Source organism: Phodopus roborovskii, unplaced genomic scaffold, assembly GCF_943737965.1.
Source record: "Phodopus roborovskii unplaced genomic scaffold, PHOROB, whole genome shotgun sequence".
Classification (NCBI taxonomy): Eukaryota; Metazoa; Chordata; class Mammalia; order Rodentia; family Cricetidae; genus Phodopus; species Phodopus roborovskii.
This window is the reverse complement of record NW_026126409.1, coordinates 13,883,769-13,905,241: the sequence shown is the minus strand read 5'-3', so window position 1 is coordinate 13,905,241 and position 21,473 is coordinate 13,883,769. Positions and strand designations below refer to the sequence as shown.

Below are 21,473 nucleotides of genomic sequence, written 5' to 3'. Positions count from 1 at the left end.
AGCTGGCTGTTCATTAAATGGATTGGTCTTAATATGTTGCTTGGGTCAGCAGGCACTGACACACTTGAGTGACTCAAATCCAGGACTCACCAGACACAGGCCATGGTGGTGGGGCTTGCCATCCTCTGAACTCTGACCTCTGTTCTGCTAGATGCTCTCCACCCAGCCTGCTTCTTTCAGGTAATGAGCTGCAGTGAAGCATGCTTTGTGCACATCTTGTATCTTCAGTGTGGAAATGCTTGTGGTACCTGCCTTCCAGGACCATGGACTTGCTCTGTGCATCTCGTCTGTCTTTCCTCTGAGTTCACTCTGGTCTTGCAAAGTTATCAATAAGATAGGCAAGTTCTATAAACTTGTGATGTCATACACCATGAGAACTGGCAAAGTACAGGGGTCCCACCCAGACCGCCTGTAACCTGTCTATCACAGTCTCTGCAGCTGGTTACTACAATGCCCAGACAGAGAAGGGGACTCTACTTCCTCCCCTCCTGGATATAATCACCCTTTTAAATTTTACAGGGATGGGGTGGGGAGGAGGAAAGACAACATATAATACTGGATTCTAAAATAAAAAGTCTTTTATTTTTATCAAATAAGATAGCAGCTAACAGTTTAAAAAAGCTTGGGTATATGTGAGATTTAGAAAATATTTGGCTAAGTTAAAAGTTAGCATTTTTAGTCATTTATAAAGTGCTGAGGAGTGTGTTTCTGAATTAGGCTTCAGAAAACATTTTTAGCCATCCAGTAAGTGAAACACTGATGTACAAGTATTGGAGGAGCAAACAGAGTCTGTAGGATACTCATGTCCCTTGACATGCATGGCTGCCTCTCAAGTGCCCCGTAAGACCTTGCATGTTCATGGGGGGGGCACTGGCATGGCAGGCAGCGGGGGCAGCAGCTGAGGATCAGCACCATGGGCCACCCAGAATGAGTGTCCAGATGTGGATGGCTCTCTGACAGCAAGTGCACAGAAGACCTGAGCTCTTCAGCACCGTCGCTGCGTGACTGGGCCCACACATGTCCCACGTAGATACTAATTTCCTTTAGCGTGAGATGGCAAGTAGGATTTGGCATGGAAGCTGGAGTCCAAATGTTGATAGTATTAAACATTTTGGCTTGAAGCAGAGATATGTGCAAAACACTACAGATAGCATATTGACTGAAATGTTAACGGTTAATTTTTTTTTAATAGAAAACACAATATAAAAACACTATTTGTTAAAGGATACAGTACACATGCCAGTCGACTTTGGAAAGCCTCAGTCACTCCAGACAAAACAAGCTGACTGGACTGGACTGTGTCACCTGGCTTTTTAAATTGTTACAATGTTTATTCTGAGATTTAAAAATATATAGGATATAAATAACAGTAGTGAGTCTAAGTCAAGTAGAATGATTTTAAGATCTGTTAATGACCTCCTATGCTACTGGACGCTACAGTCCCCCGTCAGCTCTGAGAGAGATGTGCCCGGAACTGACGCTGTTAGTGCACATTGCATCTCGGGTGAATGACCGGGCAGACTCTCAGTGGCTCAGAGGCCATAACACTCCTCTGCCTCCCTCTCACGTCTGACTCACTTGTGCTACTGGAAAACGCAGAGAAGCTGTGTGACCGCTGCAGATTCCTTTCCCAACTCTGCTTCCAGTTGGTCCCAGTGGTATGGATCAGCCTCTGACACTTGTCCTGTCCCTGCTTGCCATCCTCATGCCAGGCAGCAGCCCTCTGACTTACATGCCCAGCAGCGGGATCTGCCACACCATCACTGAAGACACCAGGTCCTCCTGAGAAGGCTGCCTAGCCTTCCTGTGCACTCGCCGGTGGCCTTGGCCCCCACATACCACCAGAGCAGAACTGGCTTTGGCTCTCCTAGAGCGCTGCTGGGCTCTGCTCCTTGGGGAGGCGCTGGGGTCCTTCAGGAGGTCACATAGGCTGCTGTCCACGGATCTGTGCTCTAAGGAGCTGGAGCCATGGGACATGCTCAGAGACCCTGAGGATGAAGACAGGTCACTCTTCTGAGCTGTCAGTCCCGGGGAATCTCCCAACCAAATGGCTGTGTTGGCGTCAGTCTGGCCCAGGCAAGAAGTGCCCTCCTCACCGCAGAGCAAATCCTTGGGGTCTTCTTCCTGAGGCTCAGGGCCGGAGGGTGGGCTGTCTCTGGCTCTGTCCTTGTTCTTCTGAAATGCTGTGGCCATGACAATGAACTTAACAGGCCCATTGTGTGCATGGTAGGAGACCATGCCCCGCCCTGAGAGGACAATTCAATAAAGGTCTTTAGTGACACACATACTGCATAGGGTGTCAAACTGCAGTATCTGACCCTGGAGACAGCTTGGTAATTAGCACTAACACATGGGATAGTTAAAGCAGGAACACCCAAGGTGATATCCCTGTGGACAATCAGCCTTAAAGCTGATGGCTCCTGCTTTCACAGAGGACAGGGGTGCAGGTCCCAGGACCTACACTGGGCGGCTCATAACTGCCTGCAACTACAGTGAATCGGATACTTTCATCTGAACTCTGTAGACACTGCACTCCCAGAAAAGATGTGCCTGCCCACATGTGTGCAAGCACACACACACACACACACACACACAGAGAGAGAGAGAGAGAGAGAGAGAGAGAGAGAGAGAGAAATAATACATATTTTGAAAAGTGATTATCCAACGGTTAGGCTCACATTTTCCTACACACAGGAATGCACACACACACACACACACACACACACACACACACACACACACACTCCCGCATACACGCACACACACACTCACCCCCTAAAAAATATAATAAAAAGTCTTTAGCTTCGGGCACGGAACACTTCCTCACTCATCCTATGCAAATGGACCCGATTTCCCTATGCCTTAAGAAATCAAAGCCTCAAGTCCTCAGTGTCAGGAACACAGTGCCTACACTACCAGAAACTTCTAGCAATTTCTATTGCAGAAAGTTTCTGGAGCTTGAGAAAAACAATTCTACAGCTGTTTATTAAAATCAAGACTTTCCATCTCCAGGTCACCATGTGACTCATTCATTTCTTCGGTCAGAAACAGCTCCTAGCCACTGACAGGAACGCTGCCCCGCTGTGTCACTGATCTTAGCCATATTTCTGGATGCTTCATAGTCGCTACTGACAGATACCCAGATACTGGAACATGGCAGGAAGTGACAGAAACAGAGGAGAAAATAAAGTCACCAGGAAGACACACACTACGAGACTACTGTAGTCAGCCCAAAATTAGGAAAACAGTGTGAGGAACAACTTGGTGAATAAAAGAGAAAGAGTTTGTGGAAGGGGAAGAGGTGAATTCAGAAGGGTGGCCGGCTGGGGACCCAGACCTACAAACCCTGACCCAGCTCCCCCACCAGGTAGTGGATATGTGGCCACCCTGCTATCCCATTACCACTTAAACAGAGAACACTTGGTAATTAAAACCTGAGGTATCTGCTGCTACAGCTCCTAACAAAAACAAAAATGTGAGCTGGGGCAGTAGTTGGGTGGCAAGTGTGAACATCAATCATGTGTGAGGCCCTGGTTTTAGTCCTTAGCACTGAGAAGGAAGGAGAAGGGGAGGGAGGGAGGGAGGGAGGGGTGAGAGGGAGGAAGGGAGGGGTGGGAGGGAGAGGTGGGAGGGAAGGATGTGGGAAGGAGTGAATGATCTCTTATCCCTTAACTCTACCAGCTAGGAAACACCAAAACTTACTAGTCTACTCACACGACATGAAGGAACCACGGAACCCAGCCCTTGTTAGCACACTGTTGCCGTCAAGTCCTCTGCTCTACAGCTGTCTTCCCCGACAGGTGGTGTAACCAGCACACACACAGGATCTTTTGTTTTACCCCATAGTGTCAGCATCTGGGGATCCCAAGCAGCTCCCAGCCAGGTTCTCCTCAACAAAGGACCAGACAACTGTTTCCAAACATTTCCCTCCCTCTCACTTGAACATTCAGGAGGTCTTTTCCATACCACTTAAATCTACCCACCATGCTTTGTTCCTGGCTGGTGTTTGCCTGAGTAGGGTCCTGGGGTGAAAACCCCAAGATCATGATGTTGGACTGCTTTCTGGTATAAACTGCAGAAGCAAACCTCAGAGCTTCCTCTATGCCCAGTAAGAGGGGGTGCATTTCCACTGAGAAAAACACTGTGTTCTGATGGGAACTAATGGGTAACAGAGGTGCCATGAAATGAATTTTCTGGATAGATTCTCCTGGAACTACTAATATGAGAGTGAGAAAAATGAAAGTACAAAGAGAACCATGAAAACTGAGGAAATTGGCACCTCCGCTAAGTATCCAAAGTGCCCTAAGGACCACAGGACAGCAACATGCCAGGCCACTTTGAAGAGAGGCAGGCATGTAGCTAGCTGTGTCCACTTACCTGTCACTTTGGGGATGCCCTGAAGACGAGGAACTGGCAGGGCCACAACAACACCCAGGCTGGTACCAACCATGAGCAATCCATGACAGACGAGCAGGCTGGTTACAGACAGACGCTGGTGCCCTGGAAAAGAAAGAAAAGTAGGCCCATGGTCTGCAGCTGGCTCACGCAGCAGTGCTGGGTGGGTAGTAGAGGGTGGGTGTGCAGCTTAGAAATGTTGCAGGCATCACGGCCAGTCTCCCAAGACACCACTAAGCCTTGTGGCAGGAAAATCTGTAAGGATGCTTACACCTGTGCCTTCCTCAGCAGAAGAGAACGGCAATGTCAAGGCATCTCAACTGAACAGCAGCAAGCAAAGAGTGAGTGGGTCTCCAGTCTGTCCTCAGACTAGCCTTGCCAGAGGGAAGCAACCCCAGAGCTATATAAATCACCATAGTTACATAGTGCCTGTTTCTCCCTCCGTCCTTCCCCCTCCCTCCGTCCTTCCCTCCCTCTTTCTTCTCTCTCTCTCCCTCCCTCCCTCTCTCATCCTCTCTCTGATTCTGTCTCTCTCCCTCCTCCCATCCTCTCTCTCTGGCTTTGGCTTTGTCTCTCTCTCTCACACACACACACACACACACACACACACACACACACACACACACAGAGGCAGCCACACTGTGGATACACACTGCCTTCAAGGCTTCCACAGTTTCTGTGCAAGTGTATGGCGCTAGTGCCATTAAGGAATGGAGATGGTGACAGCACTATGGGGTCACAGAAGCCTGTTTTGCTGAGCCTTCTCTGTAGCCAGGCCAGGAGGATGGGCTTGGGAAGAGTGAGCGACACTGGTACAGGGTTTTTCTTGCAGGCTACAGAGAAGCAGGGGGCCTACAAGGAACTCTGCTTCCATGGAAAGTGATACTGGGCTGAAAGGAGTCTTAAGATTGGTCCTGGCATTCAGTCCCAAGGCCGACCAGCACACTGAGGTGACTCATGTAGCATCCCATGACTTTTGTCATTTTTGCTATGTTAACTTCTTAACAGTGGTCTGTATTTCTTAAAAAGCTAAAACGGTATTTAATCTCCGAGAATGGAGAATGATGTAGACCTTAGAGATGCACCGCAGTTAACCCTGTGGCCATGGCTGTTGAGAAACGCTGAGGAATCGGAAGCCAATACCCACCATCACTCACAGGCATTATTGCTGACTGCTGTGTTATCATGCCAGGGCAGGCTGCTGGGTCACCCTGCCACACAAGAGCCATTTCCTCCACCTGTCCTCTCATGGGTCCCCCTGTCCCACAGTAAAACAGGAAAAAGATGGGAAAATGGAAAGTTCCAGTAAGTCTGAGGGACTTCCCTTTTAAAACACAGAGATATGGGAAGCAATTAAACCTGCAGCTCCAAGATTAATGGCCCGCTTCCACCCCAGGGCATCAGCTCTGCTCGGAGCATCACCTTGAGGAACAGCCATGAGCCCAGGTACCAGTCAGCTGACGCGTACAGGTGACACTCTACAAATGACACTGTGTGACCGATGACTCCAATTGGACATCCGAAACCATTTTGCACTGGGAAACTGGCTTCCCTTTATTTTTTTCTACAAAGCAAAAATTTTTAATTCATAATTTTTGGAGTGTTGATCTGAGCCGGGCTTTTAAAGAAGCCTGAGGAATACCAATACTGTAAATAATGTTACTTCAAAGACAATTATCCAGCAAATAGGGCGTCTTGTGTGTAATACCCTTTCACTCAGTGGCTCCAAAAAAAAAGTTTACCATCAAAGCATGGAGGATGAAAGCGTCACTAGATATTTTCATTCATCCAGAAATACATCTTGCATTCTTCATTCTGTTTGAATCTCTTCTATATAAAAGTACACACACACACACACACACACACACACACACACACACACACACACATAATTTTTTTTCCCAGAGAAATTTCACTTTCACACCTACATTATCTTAAGTATAGTAAGAATCTGGGAAGTGTTCCATTGCCTTTTCAAAGAAACTCTTCCGTCAGAAGGGTTCCCCAAAGAGAATGCATGGAACAGTGCCTCAGGTTCAAATGGCACCCTGGAGGTGTCAGAAGCCCTGCAGGGACAGGGAGCTACAGCATGAGGGCCTCACACAGGTGTCCCATGAGCCTGGAACCCTGACCTGAAGTCAAGACAGTCAGATGGAAACTACAAAAAGAAACTACATTAATAATCAGTAGTAATAATAATAACAACAATAAAAGTAACAAAAAAAAAAAAAAATAAGCTGGCGAGTTCCAGGTGCTACTATTTCCTGTTTTTCTCTCAGGAACTAGGATGTTTGCTCTTTTCCAATGCTCACCTCCCCTGTTGTCCAGGTCAGTCCCAGTCGGCAGGAGACACGTACCTGCAGTGTGTGTGCCTGCATGGAGTTCCCCGACTCACACTGAAAGCCAGGAGTGCAGTTTAAGTCGCCAACCCCCTTATGACTACGTCCATGGCCCTGGTAAGACTCACACTGAACTTTAAATAAAAAACTTAGCCTTTTTATTTGGCCACATCACTTCTGGAAGCCGTATCTGCTCAGTGGGGACACAGAGGGTCACCCCGCTCTGCCTGCTTTGAGTATTGAGGACAAGACAGGAAACATCTGTGTGGTGATACCGAGGTTGTGTAGGGGCCTCTTCCCATGCTGTAGCTACACCATCAATGCCTCCACTCTCAGAGTCCAATGCCTGCTCTAACAGATGAGGGAAGAGAGGTGGCGAGGTGGGCAGGCCTTGGGAAATTGGTCCATACCCCACAATCCCATGAATCTGGTAGTGCCGAGGGGTCAGGCTTTGTAGAGAAGGTTGGGGCAAGCCAGTGTCTGGCCAACTGGCGACTGTGTAGGAGGCTGAAGATGTGTAGCACTGGCTATAGGGTGAATGGAAGGAAACTCACTGCACCGTGCTGTGTGGCTCAGGGGCAGACCACTGCACACCCAAGCTGAGTGGCCAACAAGTGTTTCCTAACCAGACCTGGCTACCTGCCTAGGAAGGAAGGACCCCCCCCCCACACACACACACACTGGTGAGTATTGTAGAGGAAGCAGACAATGTTTGCTTGCATGCTGCTTGCCTGAGTCTATAGCAAGTATTGCCAATTGATCTGCTCAGAAGCCAGGCACATCCCACTTTCTCTGCAGGAGGAGGTGGATGAGAGGACAGAAGAGAGCACCCTTCATCCTTAAAATCAGGTGGGCATGGAGGGCATGGGAAACACCAGACAATGGAGGGTCAGCAAGGGAGCGCCTCAGAGCCATCTCTGTTCACTTGGAGTTCTTGTGGTTTGGTTTCACTGTGTCGTGTACAAGGATTATTTTCATAAAACCTCAACACACAAGCCCCACTCACTGATAGGCCCCTCCTTCTCTCCAGTCTCTGACAGAAACTGCAGGGAATGAACATGAGGCAGAGCAGGGCCCCGGTGGCAGGGACTGGCCAGCCAACATTCCTGGGGTTGGTTCTCAGGATTCCAGGAACCATGGCAACCACAGCTGCCTCCCTGAAGGCCAAAGCGTACCGGGGTCAGGACCTGGGCCCCAGAAGCCTTTACTGCAGAACAATCTAACTCCTGTCCCTTTCCATGTCAATAGAAAGTGCAGGGCATTCTCTGGGCAGATGCAGCTGGTGAATCTGACTTGGTGTCTGTCTAAGGGACAATAGATTCCAACAGCAAACACCTGTCCAGGTGGCTAATACCTACAAGAAAGGTCCCCAGCAGCATGCTTTGGAGGCCATCCTGTTGCTAAATCATTTTTGTTTTCTAAAAATAATAAGCATTACAAAAACCTCCATTCTGTTGCAAATAAAGTTGCATATATATATATATATATATATACACACACACGTATATATATATATTTGTATGTATATGTACACACACATATACATACACACATATATATACATACATACATACATACATACATACATACATACATATATATATATTTGCCAGCCAATTCCATAGGAAAAAAACACCTGTCACCATCCCTAGATGCCTGTGTCCTGCAGGTCTCAATGAATCCCTTCTGCTGCCATTTTTCTCGCCTCTACCTCCTTATTATTCCTCATGTCACAGGACAGGTGCACCCTCTCTGCATTGTGACCCCTAAGTTATTGTGCTTTTCCAAGGCATCAAACATGCTAATTGTGATGGAATGTGTACATCAGTATTCCCATAGATTGTCATGTTGTGGATGACGAGAGTAGCAGTTGGTACCTGAGGGAGGGGACAGGATTAGGTGAGGACACAGGGATAGCATGAGGGTTGGGCCTCATGATGAAGTTACCACCCTTACAGCAAGGACCAGACCTGATGCTCTCTCTGCCCTGTGTGAACCCGGTGTGAAGGTGCTGTACACAAACAAGGAAGTAGAGTCTACCAGGAACCTCGAACCTTGATCTTGAACTCCTAGCTTCTGGGCTGGGGGAACGGGTGATGCTGTCAGAGGCCTCAGTTTGTAGCCAGGACAGAAGCCAGCCGTCTTCTCCAGAGTCTTCCTCGCCCCCATAGACACCTTCCCCACCACAATTCACCACACAAATAGACAAATCAACCCAGACTCCCCCATTCATACCACTGTGGCCTCAGCCACCTCTAAAGGACTACAGAGTCTCTCTCTCTCTCTCTCTCACACACACACACACACACACACATACACACACACACACACACACACACAGCATCTGGTCTGAGTGTGACGTACAAATAATACCAGTCACACAACCCACTGTTGCCTGAACAAAGCACGACACAGACCCCCCCCCCAGAGTTCACCCCCTGGCTACTGATGTACACCATGTGAGCACTGTCCAGCAGCAACATCAGTCCATAGTGACTGGCTCTGCTGTGATCCATATGAGAACACTATTTAACACAGCACATCCAGGCGGCCAGCTCACCTCACTACCCATTGCTTACTTTCTAACTTCAGCCCATGCCCGTTCTCCATTACTACATTTCTGTCACACTCTCCCTGCAGCCTGTTTACCAGGACCTTGTGGACAGAGGACAGGCAAGAACCTCTCAAGCTTCTTCCTGCAGGCTTACCTTCCCCAAATCCACCCTGGAATCATCTCCCCACCCTCCCCGTTCAGTCTTCAGTGATTTCCTGCTGGCAACAGGTACAGTCAGGACTATGAAGTTACCTTGTCTGACCTCTGGCATCCCCAGCCCAGCCAGTCCATTGTGGCCATCTGTGCACCTTTCACCATATTCACAGAGAGACAACATAACTGCATACAAGTTTACATACAATGCCCATACACTAACTCATGCCAGGCACCACACACAGTGGCTGTGCATCTACACACATTGAGCACACTGGCTATATGTGACCCAGCAGCTGCTGTCCCTGCTGTACCCTGGACTTCCTTCTGAGGAACCTGGCTGCAAGCCGTACAAGAGAGAGTGACACTAGAACCCTCCCTTCCATGGAGAGTACCTGGCAACATGCTATGCACAGGGGCATCAATGTTGACATCCTGCAGGTGCTTCAAGGTCTCGGTGTGGAAGAGGCGAAGGGTGGACCCGGAAGTAAAGGCAATCCAAATGCCAACACCAGACACAGCCATGTGGGAGATGACCATCCCTTCATCCTGGTGGGCCTCCAGCTGATTCTGGGGAAGTAGAGGAGATGGGGTTACACACGGTATTAGGGATTCAGCCAGAGCCTCCAGTAGTGCTATAAGCAAAGACACCATACAACTAGGCACTCCTGAGCACCATGGGGTCCAGCTGTAGCTCAAACCCATGACTGTAACAGCATGGATTTCCTACTCACAGCCACAGAATAGCATCTTAAGGTATGATGCTCTTGTGGAGTTTCCCTGAGCAGGTGAATGTGCTTCAGAGAATACCACACTAAGTTCCATTTATCATGGCACCTCTCCGAGCTGAGAAAATAACTTCAACACAACATCAAAGGTGCTGGGAAGGGGATGGCTGCTGATCCAGGTCCCCCACAGCCCACTGAGCAGTCTGGTTAGTGGGTGGCAGGAGGCAGAGTACTGTGGGTACTGAGGAGGAAGCTGGTCCTTCTACAGTCCATACAGACATAACACAGTCATAGCCCGCCTCTCCCCATTCCCCCACCGGTACCCTAACAAAATCAGCCTGCACAGGGTCCAGCTGGCAACAAACAACCATATGGTCATCTTGAGACCAGAGGTGTGGTGGCCAAAGCCAAGTCAGGGTACAGTGTAGCAACACCAACCAGAAGAGGTCAGGAAATTCAATGTCAATTTTATATGGTTCTCTTAATTTAAAATACCCTCCCCAGAAGGGGACATAGATCTGTGTCCTAAGAGAGCAAAGGTGAGAGCACATGAGCCCCACAGACTGCCAAGGTCATGGTACCCCACACCATTGCAGATGCACCAGTAGGGCTTGGTTGAGCTACACCCTGCATTAACTGTACCTCGTTTCAATGGAAGATTCCAGGGCAGGAGTAGTTCTGCTTGTACCTGGTAGCAGAGTCCAGGTTAGGACTGTCTGGGTATGCCTCCTAACCTAGTCTCCTTGGCCTGGTTTTCAGGCTGCTTGCTGCTGGCACACGCAAACTAGATTGATTTTTGGATATTGATCTTGTACCCTCTGACCTTGCTGAATGTTTTGTTGTTTTTGTCTTTTTAAATCTGCTAGTGTTGTTCGGGCTTCCTTTGGGATTCTGTACCGGAGGGAGCCTATCTCTTAGCAAATTCATATCTTCTCTTCAACCCAACACCCACCCAGTCCACCCCCAGCATCTCCGATAGTAACAGCCAACTGTGTGGGCAGAAGGGAGGGCCTCTGTATATGCCTCATCTCATTTACACAGTTGCTGTTCTGACACCCACTGTCCTCTCTGTGCCCTGAGACACTAGTGTTGGCCTGGTCCCTAGACTTCTCTGTGGGGTCGTGCTGAACAGTGTGAAGTTCACTGGGTGGCCCTGGGGACAGTTCTTCCTTAAGGCCTTCACACAGAATAGAACATGTGGCTGGTGCTGCCACCTCCACAGCAGCTGTCTGCTTTACCTAAGTGCTCTGACTGCATACTGAGATACTTCCTGGAATGCTTAGGAAGGCTGATGCCCAGGCCTATGCGCTGAAGGCTCAGTACTGGTGTGGCCTTTAAGGTTCTGAGATGGCCACAGACAGACACTCACAGAGACAGGCACACATACGTGATGGGAGATGTCATTCTGTAAATATGTTTCTCTTATTGGTTAATAAATAAAGCCCTGTTGGCCAATAGGAAAGCAAGATAGGCAGGACTAGGAGACAAGGAGGTTTGGGGAGAGGTGGGAGGAGATTCATTCAGAGGAAGAAGTCCGGACACTTTCTCCAATAAGATAAGACTACATGGAAACACTTAGATTAATAGAAATGGGTTAGTATTTAAGACAGAGCTAGTCAATAAGTAGTGCTATTAACAAGCCAACAGCTTTATATCTAATACAGTGTCTCTGTGTGTTATCTGGGGCTGGTGCAGCTCTGGGATCAGACTGGTGGGAAAACTGTTCATAACCAAAAAAAGGAGCCTAAAACGTGGGACCCGAGAACTTTCACTTAAAACTTGACAAAAGCTTAAAATGGGATTTTAAAAACAAAAGAACAGAGACAAGCAAGGCTTCTTTAGTAACAGCATTTTTCTCATTGGGACTCTGTTTTGCTAGAGACAAGCAAAGATCTGCATGGCTCCTTTAAGGGAGGTTTCCTGACTCATCATAAGCTGTTAACAAAAAAAAAAAAAAAAAAAAAAAAAAAAAAAAACTCACAGCTTTTAAGAAGCCCTGCTAACAATTGAATGGTGTGTATGAGAGCTGGCAATGGCAGTGACCACATCTCCAAACTGACAGCATGCTGCTGGATGGCACCATAGACCAAGGCGGTGAGCACAGCTCTCAGTTCTGGCAGTATACATACCCCCCACCATGTTTGATAGACTGTGGCTAATACACTTGTGGCTTGTTTAACAGATAAAAGACTTGTGGCCAAAAAAAGATAAAGATTTATAGTAAAGACAGATTCAGATTAAGAAAAATCTCTAAAGGTTTACAGTATGTTTTAAAATATACATAGGCTTGGGAAAGAAAAAGAAACAGGATAAAGTGGTTTAAAAAAAATAGAAAGAAAGAGAGTAGCTAACATTGGTGGTACACACCTTTAATTCCAGCACTTGGGAGGCAGAGGCAAGCAGATCTCTGTGATTTCAAAGCGAACCTGGTATACAGAGTTAATTCCAGGACAAGCAAAAGTTACACAGAGAAACCCTGTCTCAATAAATGTAAAAAAAAAAAAAAAAAAAAAAAAAAAAAGAGAGAGAGAGAGAGAGAGAGAGAGAAATAGAGTAATAAAAAAGCCACGTGAAGATGCAAAGCACAAAGAGAGTCTGAATACTGTATGCTGTTCTGTTATTTTTGTATTGTTTGACTGCTAAGAAAATAGGAACAACTGTTAAATGGTGCTGGATTAATCCAATTTATATATTTTTAAAATGCCTTGACTTCAAAATTTAAGTCTAAGGACAGGTTACTGGGGAAAAGAATTTCTGTTTTTGTTTACATAGAAAATGAAAAAACTATGGGATTCCTTCCAGACTAACATAGTTTGATTAAGCAAGACCCCCTGAAGCAGTGTCCCAGGTGATTCAACATTCAAAACAGCTGGGACAAGGCAGCCTTGCAGTCCACTACAGCCCAAATTTCTGCTGCTTCTTAGGATCCTCAAGACAGCATCCTCTACCAGCAGGAAGCAGTTTGGAAAGAATGATGCCCAAATTCCCAATTATTGTTTATAAATATTTATTTTCATTTAAATTGGGTCGGTTATAAATGGTTATGATCACAACCAATCTCTTTTTAAAGGTAAAAAGGGAATTATGGTATAGAAATGAATACTTTGTTTTGGAATGGATTTTCATTTATTGATAAAAATTTAAGGTCAATTTAATGATATGTATATTTCTCCTCTTGTTTAGATACTGTGTTTATATAGTTCATTTTAAAAATGTAATGTACAGTTAACTACAGATTATAGATAGTTACCTATAATAGTCAAAACTTACAGTTAGGTGAGTTAGGTTTTCTAGATATACAGAAATATATTTGAGATGGATAATTATTCTCCAAACCTTTCAAAGACCTACAGAATATGACATTTAAAATGTTTAAGGTTTTTCTTAACAGTGAGGCACAACTGCTCCTGGCAATACCACCTGCATCAGAAAGGAAGATGGACATGAAAGAAACTCATTATGGAGTTTACTTCCAATATGGCAAGACTAGCCATTTGGACAAGATACTGCTCTTGTCTGGACTGTTTGACTTTCTGCTGTATAAACTGGACATGCAGGACCTACAGAAAAATGACTGCTGATTCAAGATGCACATTGCCACAGAGTTCCTGCTTCATGGAAGAGTCTGACAGACATTCTTCAGGACACAGAAAAGTGACTGACAAGCTGCCAATACAGATGGACAGTTTAAAGTTTCCTGCTTTGCTAAGGAGTCTGCCAGATACACTATGGCCTATGGGCTGAAGATGGAAGATTACAGAAGAACTTCATGTGACTGACCAGGTATCTAGATGTCTCTGCCATTTCTAGAGTTTATATATTATCCTTCTGTGGTCTTTGATGGAGTTGAAGACAGTTATGGTTATAGTTTCCCTTAGTTAGGACTACAGTTACTTATAAGACCTTAGAATCACAAAGATAGGATAGACGATAAAATAATTTCATTAAATCTTGCTAAGTGTTAATGGACTAAATATTGTTAACTATAGTTCTTATTTGATAACTGTTTTGTTATATATTTTACTATGTTAAAGTTAAAACCCTTCTTTTTATTTTAGACAGAAAAGAGGAGATGATAGGAGATGTCATTCTGTAAATATGTTTCTCTTACTGGTTAATGAATAAAGAACTGCTGGCAAATAGGAAGTCAAGATATGCAAGACTAGGAGACCAGGAAGATTCTGGGAGGTATAGGAGGAGATTCAAGATGTAGAGACTTGAGAGAGGAAGAGGTCCAGACCCTTTCTCCGATAAGCCAAGACCACATGGAAACACTTAGATTGATAGAAATGGGTTAATATTTAAGACAGAGCTAGCCAATAAGAAATGCTAGTAACTGGCCAATAGCTTCATATCTAATACAGCATCTCTGTGTGTTATTTGGGGCTAAAGCAGCTGTGGAACCAGGCTGGCAGGAAAACTGCTTGTAACCGGCGCATGACTGCCTGTAACACATGCCTGTAGATCACTGTGATTTAACTCAGATCACACAGAAGCAGCAACCTTCCACATGGAGCTTGTGATCGAGGTGTGAGGAATCGATGTCACCAGCCCAGGATCCTGCAACTGTTCTGCACTTGAAACAGCTGGGGGTCCCCTTGGCATGGTCCACTGCCAGGGACTAGAGAAAGGGGTGGCAAGGGACACGGGGCCAGGGGAGGGTCAGACTGCTCTGTGTACTATTCTCACGGGTCAGCTAAGGTTACACCCGCCCAGCTTCCCTGGTCTCTGGCAACTTGCATCAACTTCCTCATAGCAGTCATACTGCCAAGCCTCAGCAGGAGGACCAGGTGGGACATTTTGCCTTGCATTACCTTGTTTCTGTTAAGTGCGGGAGGAGCCTCCCCTTCCTTCTCACTGTCCAGTGCACAACTGTCTGCAGGGAAAGATGACCCTGTGAGCATTTGGAGCACACGTCTTGATCACTACTGCCCCTCGTGTGAGTTCAAGGTAGGGCAGTCACTGCCCCTGGAAACCTGTGGTAGCTGAGTAACAGGACTTCCCAGGAGGCTTGGAAAAGCAGAATGAGAAACCACGGCATATGAGGACACATCACTAGAGGACTAAATAACAAGGAAGGCTCCTCCCTCCGGTCCATGTCACAGTGCCTACCCAGCCTTCCCTGGGAGCAGCTCCAGGGTGTCCAATTCCCAGGACCTTCTCTGTTTGACTTTGCAGCCTGCAGTCCACAGCACTTGAAGGGCTGGTAGCACCGTCTCAGAAGAAAAAACACATTTCCTGACATCTGCTCTGTATTTGAGGTCCCTTGGTGCTTGATGTCACATGGCAAGTGTGATTTCCAATAGGGAAATGTGCAAGTCTGCTTTAGGGCATGAGGTCAAAGGTGCTACTCCAGCATACTTGGCTGTTCCCATCTCTGCCCATAGACTGGGAAGCTGGGGCACAGTCCAAGCCTACTCAGAGCCCCTGGAATCTATACCCTGAGGTGAGATACAGGATCCTGTTAGTGAGGGCTTTTCCTGGCACTGGTGACCCTGCTATGTCCCCTCATCCCTGGCCCCCTTGCCCCATGCTTCATCCAGCCTGAGAGCTATAGTCCCTCCAGGAGTCACATTTCACTTTGACAATCTCTGTGATTTCCTTTCCCATGTCTTCCCAGTGAACTCTGCTTGTTCTGATGGGAAGGTGATGAGGCCCTGTAGTGAGGCCCCATGGCCTGACACACAGACTCAGGGAAGGCACAGGACTTGAACATTACAAGGCTAGTCCTAACCTGGGCATGGGTTCACCATGCCTGCTGAGGACTGGGCAGAAAAGAGCCACCAGAGCTCCACAGCATCTGACACTGTCCCATGGCTGGGCACACAGCCAGGGTCTGCTGTATGGGCACCCAGTACTTGGCAGTTATAGAACAGCATTTAGATGCTGGATGAGGGACCACATACCATTGGTTCAGTTCTGTGATGCTGGGCATGGTTTTGTTTGAAATCAGGAACTCAGGTCTAGGACTGTATATTGGCTAGTGCTATGTCAACTTTATACAAGCTAGAATTATCTGAAAAGAGGGAACCTGAATTAAGAAAATGCCTCCATAAGATACAGCTGTGAGGCATTTTCATAAGAGTGATGTGGGAAGGGACCTGCTCATTGTGGGTGGTGCCAGCCCTGGGCTGGTGGTCCTGAGTTCTATAAGAAAGCAGACTGAGCAAGCCATGAGGAGCAAGCCAGTAAGCAACACCCCTCCATGACCTCTGCATCAGCTTCTGCCTCCAGGTTCCTACCCTATTTGAGTTCCTGCCCTGACTTCCTTTAGTGATGGTCTATGATGTGGAATTGTAAGCCAAATAAACACTTTCCTCCCCAACTTGCTTTTGGATCATGGTGTTTTGTCACAGCTATGTTCCTTTCCTCCCTGCAAAAGGAGTTTCTGAGCATGTCTCTGGGGTCACAGAGGTCATAAGGGTCACATGGATGCCAAGACACATGTGCTGAGCCCTGGGCTGCACTGCTGTGTTCACTATCATAAGGAAGAGCATGGCTGAAGACCACTGTGATGTTGCTGGATTACCATTCTGGCTGTTCGTTTTGCTTGTCCCTTTATCCCTCTTTCCTTCCATCTACCTGGTGGAAACTCAAGAGCAAAGTAGTCTTAAGAGTTACACAGTTCCAGCAGTAGAGCTAAAACTATGCACCATGGCTCTAAGAGAAAAAGCTGTGAAGGTAGCACCCTTCAAAACCCCAGAGAAATCAGCCTGTTCCTAAAAGCCAGGTTGCTTTAGGCCTGTATTAGTTTGGAGGCTCAAGTTTTAAACTCTCTCTCTCTCTCTCTCTCTCCTCCTCCTCCCCCCCCTCTCTCTCTCTCACACACACACACACACACACACAGGATAAAAGGCAAAAAGGAAAGCTACATGCAGCTGAGAAAAGATGACAAGGAGCTGGAGAGAGGGTCAGGGATTAAGAACATATACCACTCTTGCAGAGGACCCAAGTTTGGCTCCCAAGCACCCACACGGGGTAGCTCACAACTGCCCATAACTCCAGCTCCAGGGGATCTGACACCCTCTTCTGGCCTCTGTGAGCACCTTCAGTCATGTGCATACATACACATGTATTGAGAGACACAGAAATAAAAGGTGGAGACTACAGTTCCTCCACTATGTGACAATCAGCACTAGGAGCTCCCCTTATGCTTTTCAGGAGGCAGAAATGTCATCTGGGAGGTGTTCTGCCCAGGGCTGCCAGGTTACGACCCCAAACATAGACACCCTGGCCTATGAGTACTCCCACTCAGCCCCGCATCGGCTGTGAGGAACACGCCTCAGCTTCAGAACCTCCTTCCTGTGTAGGAGGGCAGCACCATCCAGCAGTAGCACCCCCACCCCAGCTGGGTGAACGCAGGTTGAGGTCCTGGGCTGCACCCACATCTCAGCTGTGGCTGCCCACAAAACAGGAACAGCATGAATCTCATTTTCCCAGAAAAGCAGGTTGTTCTCTCTATAAATGTGTTTAGTTATTTTTAGGCTCTAAACTGCCTAGAGGGGACCAGTACTTGGATCTGGATGCTCTATCCTTTGAGCCTTGGAGACAGATAGTGCTGAGCCTCTCTCTGGAGCACGAGGCACCTTAAAGCTGAGAGGGAACACTGTCTTACCATAGAAGCCTTCTGGGGAGGGCTGCAGAGCACCCCCCCCCCGCCTTTTTGGTTTTAGTTTACAAATGATTATGATAATAATGACCATGATGATGACGATGATGGTGATGATCATGCCAGTTGGGGGGGAAAATCTTAAAATAGTGCCATTATGTCTCAGTATAAAAATGACGGATGGCTTACAAAACATTACGCAGGCTCATGTATGCTTCTTTTAGCACAACTTAATCTTGTTGGAAAATGGTGACTGCATCTCCAGTGTGCTGTGCTGGATACAGGCATTTCCCTTCACCGAACAGGCAGCCCTGACTTAGAGGCCCAGGGGAGCATCATGCAACACAAAGCTGGGCCATGGGTGGGCCCTGTGCTGTTTCAGATACAGAATCAGCAAGGTGACATTGCCAGTCATCAAGACTGTCCCGTGCAGCATGTTGGCATAGGGTTTGGAACTTTCTAAGAATGTTATTTACAAGACGATGTCACTGGTACCCACAAGGGCTGCAACAAAATTCCAGGAAGTTGCCGTGGCACCTGTGACTTGGTAGGGAGGGTTCTGTGCTCCAAGGGCAAGAAGGGCAAGTTCTTACCACAACAGTGACTCACAAGTGGATAGAAAAGCGACCAAAGTTACCATGAACTATGGGGGGGGGAAACGTCTGTCCATGTTTCCTTCTGCCTCTCTGTGGCCAGCAGGCAGGCTGGGTCTTGGGAACACAGAGGAGCCACCTCTTAAAAGAATCAGGCAATGATGTAGTGGCATACTCAGACTGAGTAGTAGAATCTTCAGTTCAGGGTCAGCCTGGGGGGTGTGTAAAGTTACCTTTTTGTAGTCCCAGGGACAGATTTGAGCCTGGGTCTACCCAGGAAATGCAGTGCCGGCTGTACCTTTGCCCCAGGTGGAATCCTCCTTGTTCTAATTGAGCCTCACCTCCTGACCCTTGAACTGCTTTTGGGAGTCTACAGGCCCGAGACAGCATTTGCACTAATGAACCCAATGTCAGTCAGGGCACACTATAATCTACAGCTCTTGAGATGGGAGCTCGGTCAGGTAGTAGAGTGCTGAACATGCATGGCGACAGAACATGCTACCAATATATGTCCTAAAATAGATGTCTGAACGATGTCTAAAAATGTGACATGTGATCTCTTAGCAAATGGCCTGTAGCTCTGCTCTGGTGACTTGACAAACACCACCAGAGATGACCTGCAAATATTTTCTGAAGCTAATGATGATGGCAGTTTGATTTGCATATTTCTGAACAGTCATTCCAATATGTCAGATTAAATAAGCCACACCTAAAAAACAAACAAACAAAATCAAAACAAAAAAGAAAACACATTACCTCTTATATGGCACTTAAAGGAAATTTTGTGATGATTGGTTTGGGTTTTGTTGTTTTGTTTTGTTTTTTGGGTCAGGGTTTTTCTGTGTAACAGCCCTAGCTGTCTTGAAACCCACTCTAAACCAGGCTGTCCTCCAACTCACAGCAATCTACCTGCCTCTGCCTCCTGAGTGCTGGGATTAAAGGAGTGCCTCACCACCACCACCACCACCTCATGTGATTCATTTTTAATGGCTCAAAAAGACAACACCCATGTGACTTGAGCTTACAGAGGGAAGAGCAGGGTGACAGACAGTAGAATACATATGGGCTAACTGGGCATTAGCAATCTGTGCAGGAAGCAGTGTAAGACATGGCATGATGAAGAATACACAGATTATCGATCTGTGAGGTGCAAACATACACTGGAACTTGAGCAGCAGGTGTGACCAAAGGCAGGTGTGGTATGTGGACCCAACATTGTTCAATGAGTGACACACCTCCTCACTGCCCATACTGAACATCTCCGCTGCTGGGCAGCATGCCTCGTCTTAACCAGCTCCCGCTGCAGAGGCTTGTTTTGAGTTTTTCTGACTACCTTCCCTTTGACATTCTGGACAGTAGAGCCTAGAAGGTAGGAGGTTACTCAGAGGGGAAGAACAACAAACCAGTGAAGGACAGAGGGTTTCTAGAGAGGGGGTGGCTGTGTATAGTGCCACAATGGACATGTGTTACTGCACCTCGGTACCACCAAATAACAGCAATGACATCTCAGTTCAGGCCTGCTGAGGAAAACAAATATGACACCATGCGTATGGGTGCAGATGGCAACAAAGGGAAGCTCAGGGAGGATGCATGGGGGATGGTGAAGGGGGCAGAGAGACACTGTAATCTCAACTTCCTGCTCAGTCTTGCCAAGAATCTAAAGTGGCCCTAAAAATAAAGTTTATACACAAAAACAGAACCTTGCTGTACAAGCCATGCTGTCATCACTGAGGCTTCAGGGTGTGGGACTGTGCATTTCCTTTCTTGTCAGTTGCCTCTCAGGCCCTCTCAACACCCTGACAGATTGGCTGTCTCTCTCTTCAAGTCTAGGAAGACCTTGTTGTGCACTAAGTATGTTAACTCTTGGTCATATGTACAGGAAATATTTCCCCAAATTTGAAAATGAATATTGGTGCACATGTACTAAATATTAGGTGTGAAAGGTTATGTCAGCAAGTCACAATTTCTTTTCCCAGTGCAGCAAGTTCTGGTGTCTGGTGTCCTGGGAGAGCACAGTGATCCCCTCACTCATCCTGTGAGTTTATGGTCCTTCCTGCATCCCAGGAATGATGCCCCAGCCCACTAATGAGAAATGATACTCCATGTGTCACCAATGGCTGTTTATAACGAATGTATTTTTAAAGTAATGTTTCCACTACTTAGCAGGCAAACATAGCAATTATGCCCCAGAGAAGAGGTTAGGAAATAGCTGAGTTAATGTATCTTTCTAATCAAAGTGCCAGAATGTACCATCCCTTACTGCCAAGCACTGCATAATGCCTGGTTGCTGCTAAGAGACACCCTGTTCACAGCAGGAGACTGCAGGGTGTGGTTTACAGCACTCACCTCTATGGTGTGTGTCTCCAAGCTGGCCATGAACACCTGCCCTCCCGAGGCTGCCCACAGCACACCTTCCACCAGGAGAAGGCTTCTGACAGGCAGGACGCCCAACTTGATCACTTGCTGGGGTTCTGAGTTCCAGGATCCATCTTAAAAGAAAATACTTTTAGTTCCTCTTGAACATGGGGACAGAGAAACAGGACCACACCTCACTGCAAAAACACAAACCAAGTACCAACTATGACCACAAACGATGCTTGTATTTAACACAGAGTGTTCAGGGGCCCTGGAACCAGCCCTGGTTCACAGGGCCTGTAGCACATAGAAGACACAGAGGACAGAAGGTAGGATGGGACCCACCTTCTCTACTGGCCTATGTCTCTACACACATTCCCTGCTTCCTGTAAATTAAGTATCAGTGTCTTCATCTGTAAGATGAGGGCAGTACTGTCATTTTCAAGAACTAAAAATGAGATATATACAGACATTCACTGCAGAACCTGTCACGTGGTTCCGAAGATTCTGCTACAGTACAGCAGTAATGTGTGAAATGACTGGCTGTCAGAAGGACGGCATCATTTTCAATACATCCTGTGATGCCTCCAGCATCACAAGGAGAACCTGTCTTCATGGAAGGTGAAGAGACCAAAACCAAACCAAAGGCCATGCTATTCTAAGGTCTCCCGCCCTTTCTTGACCCCCCAGGAAGCCACAAGTATATTCCAGAGATCTGGGGTGAGTTCTGCCATAACTTAAATGAAG

The 21,473-nt window shown here is 47.0% G+C and overlaps 1 protein-coding gene across 4 annotated transcripts in view; it reads right to left on the bottom strand.

Annotated features, from left to right (window-relative positions):
• Nucleotides 1–560: 560 nt before the first annotated feature.
• Arhgef10 (Rho guanine nucleotide exchange factor 10) overlaps nucleotides 561–21,473 on the bottom strand; it is a 110,721-nt gene continuing 89,808 nt past the window's right edge. For all 4 annotated transcript variants that reach the window (XM_051182074.1, XM_051182072.1, XM_051182071.1 and 1 more), the window contains 4 exons: nucleotides 20,718–20,860; nucleotides 9,837–10,011; nucleotides 4,378–4,500; nucleotides 561–2,246 (listed from right to left, as the gene is read on the bottom strand). In XM_051182074.1, coding sequence (XP_051038031.1) covers nucleotides 1,729–2,246; nucleotides 4,378–4,500; nucleotides 9,837–10,011; nucleotides 20,718–20,860 — 959 coding nt within the window. In that variant the 3' untranslated portion in view covers nucleotides 561–1,728. The remainder of the gene's footprint in view (nucleotides 2,247–4,377; nucleotides 4,501–9,836; nucleotides 10,012–20,717; nucleotides 20,861–21,473) is intronic.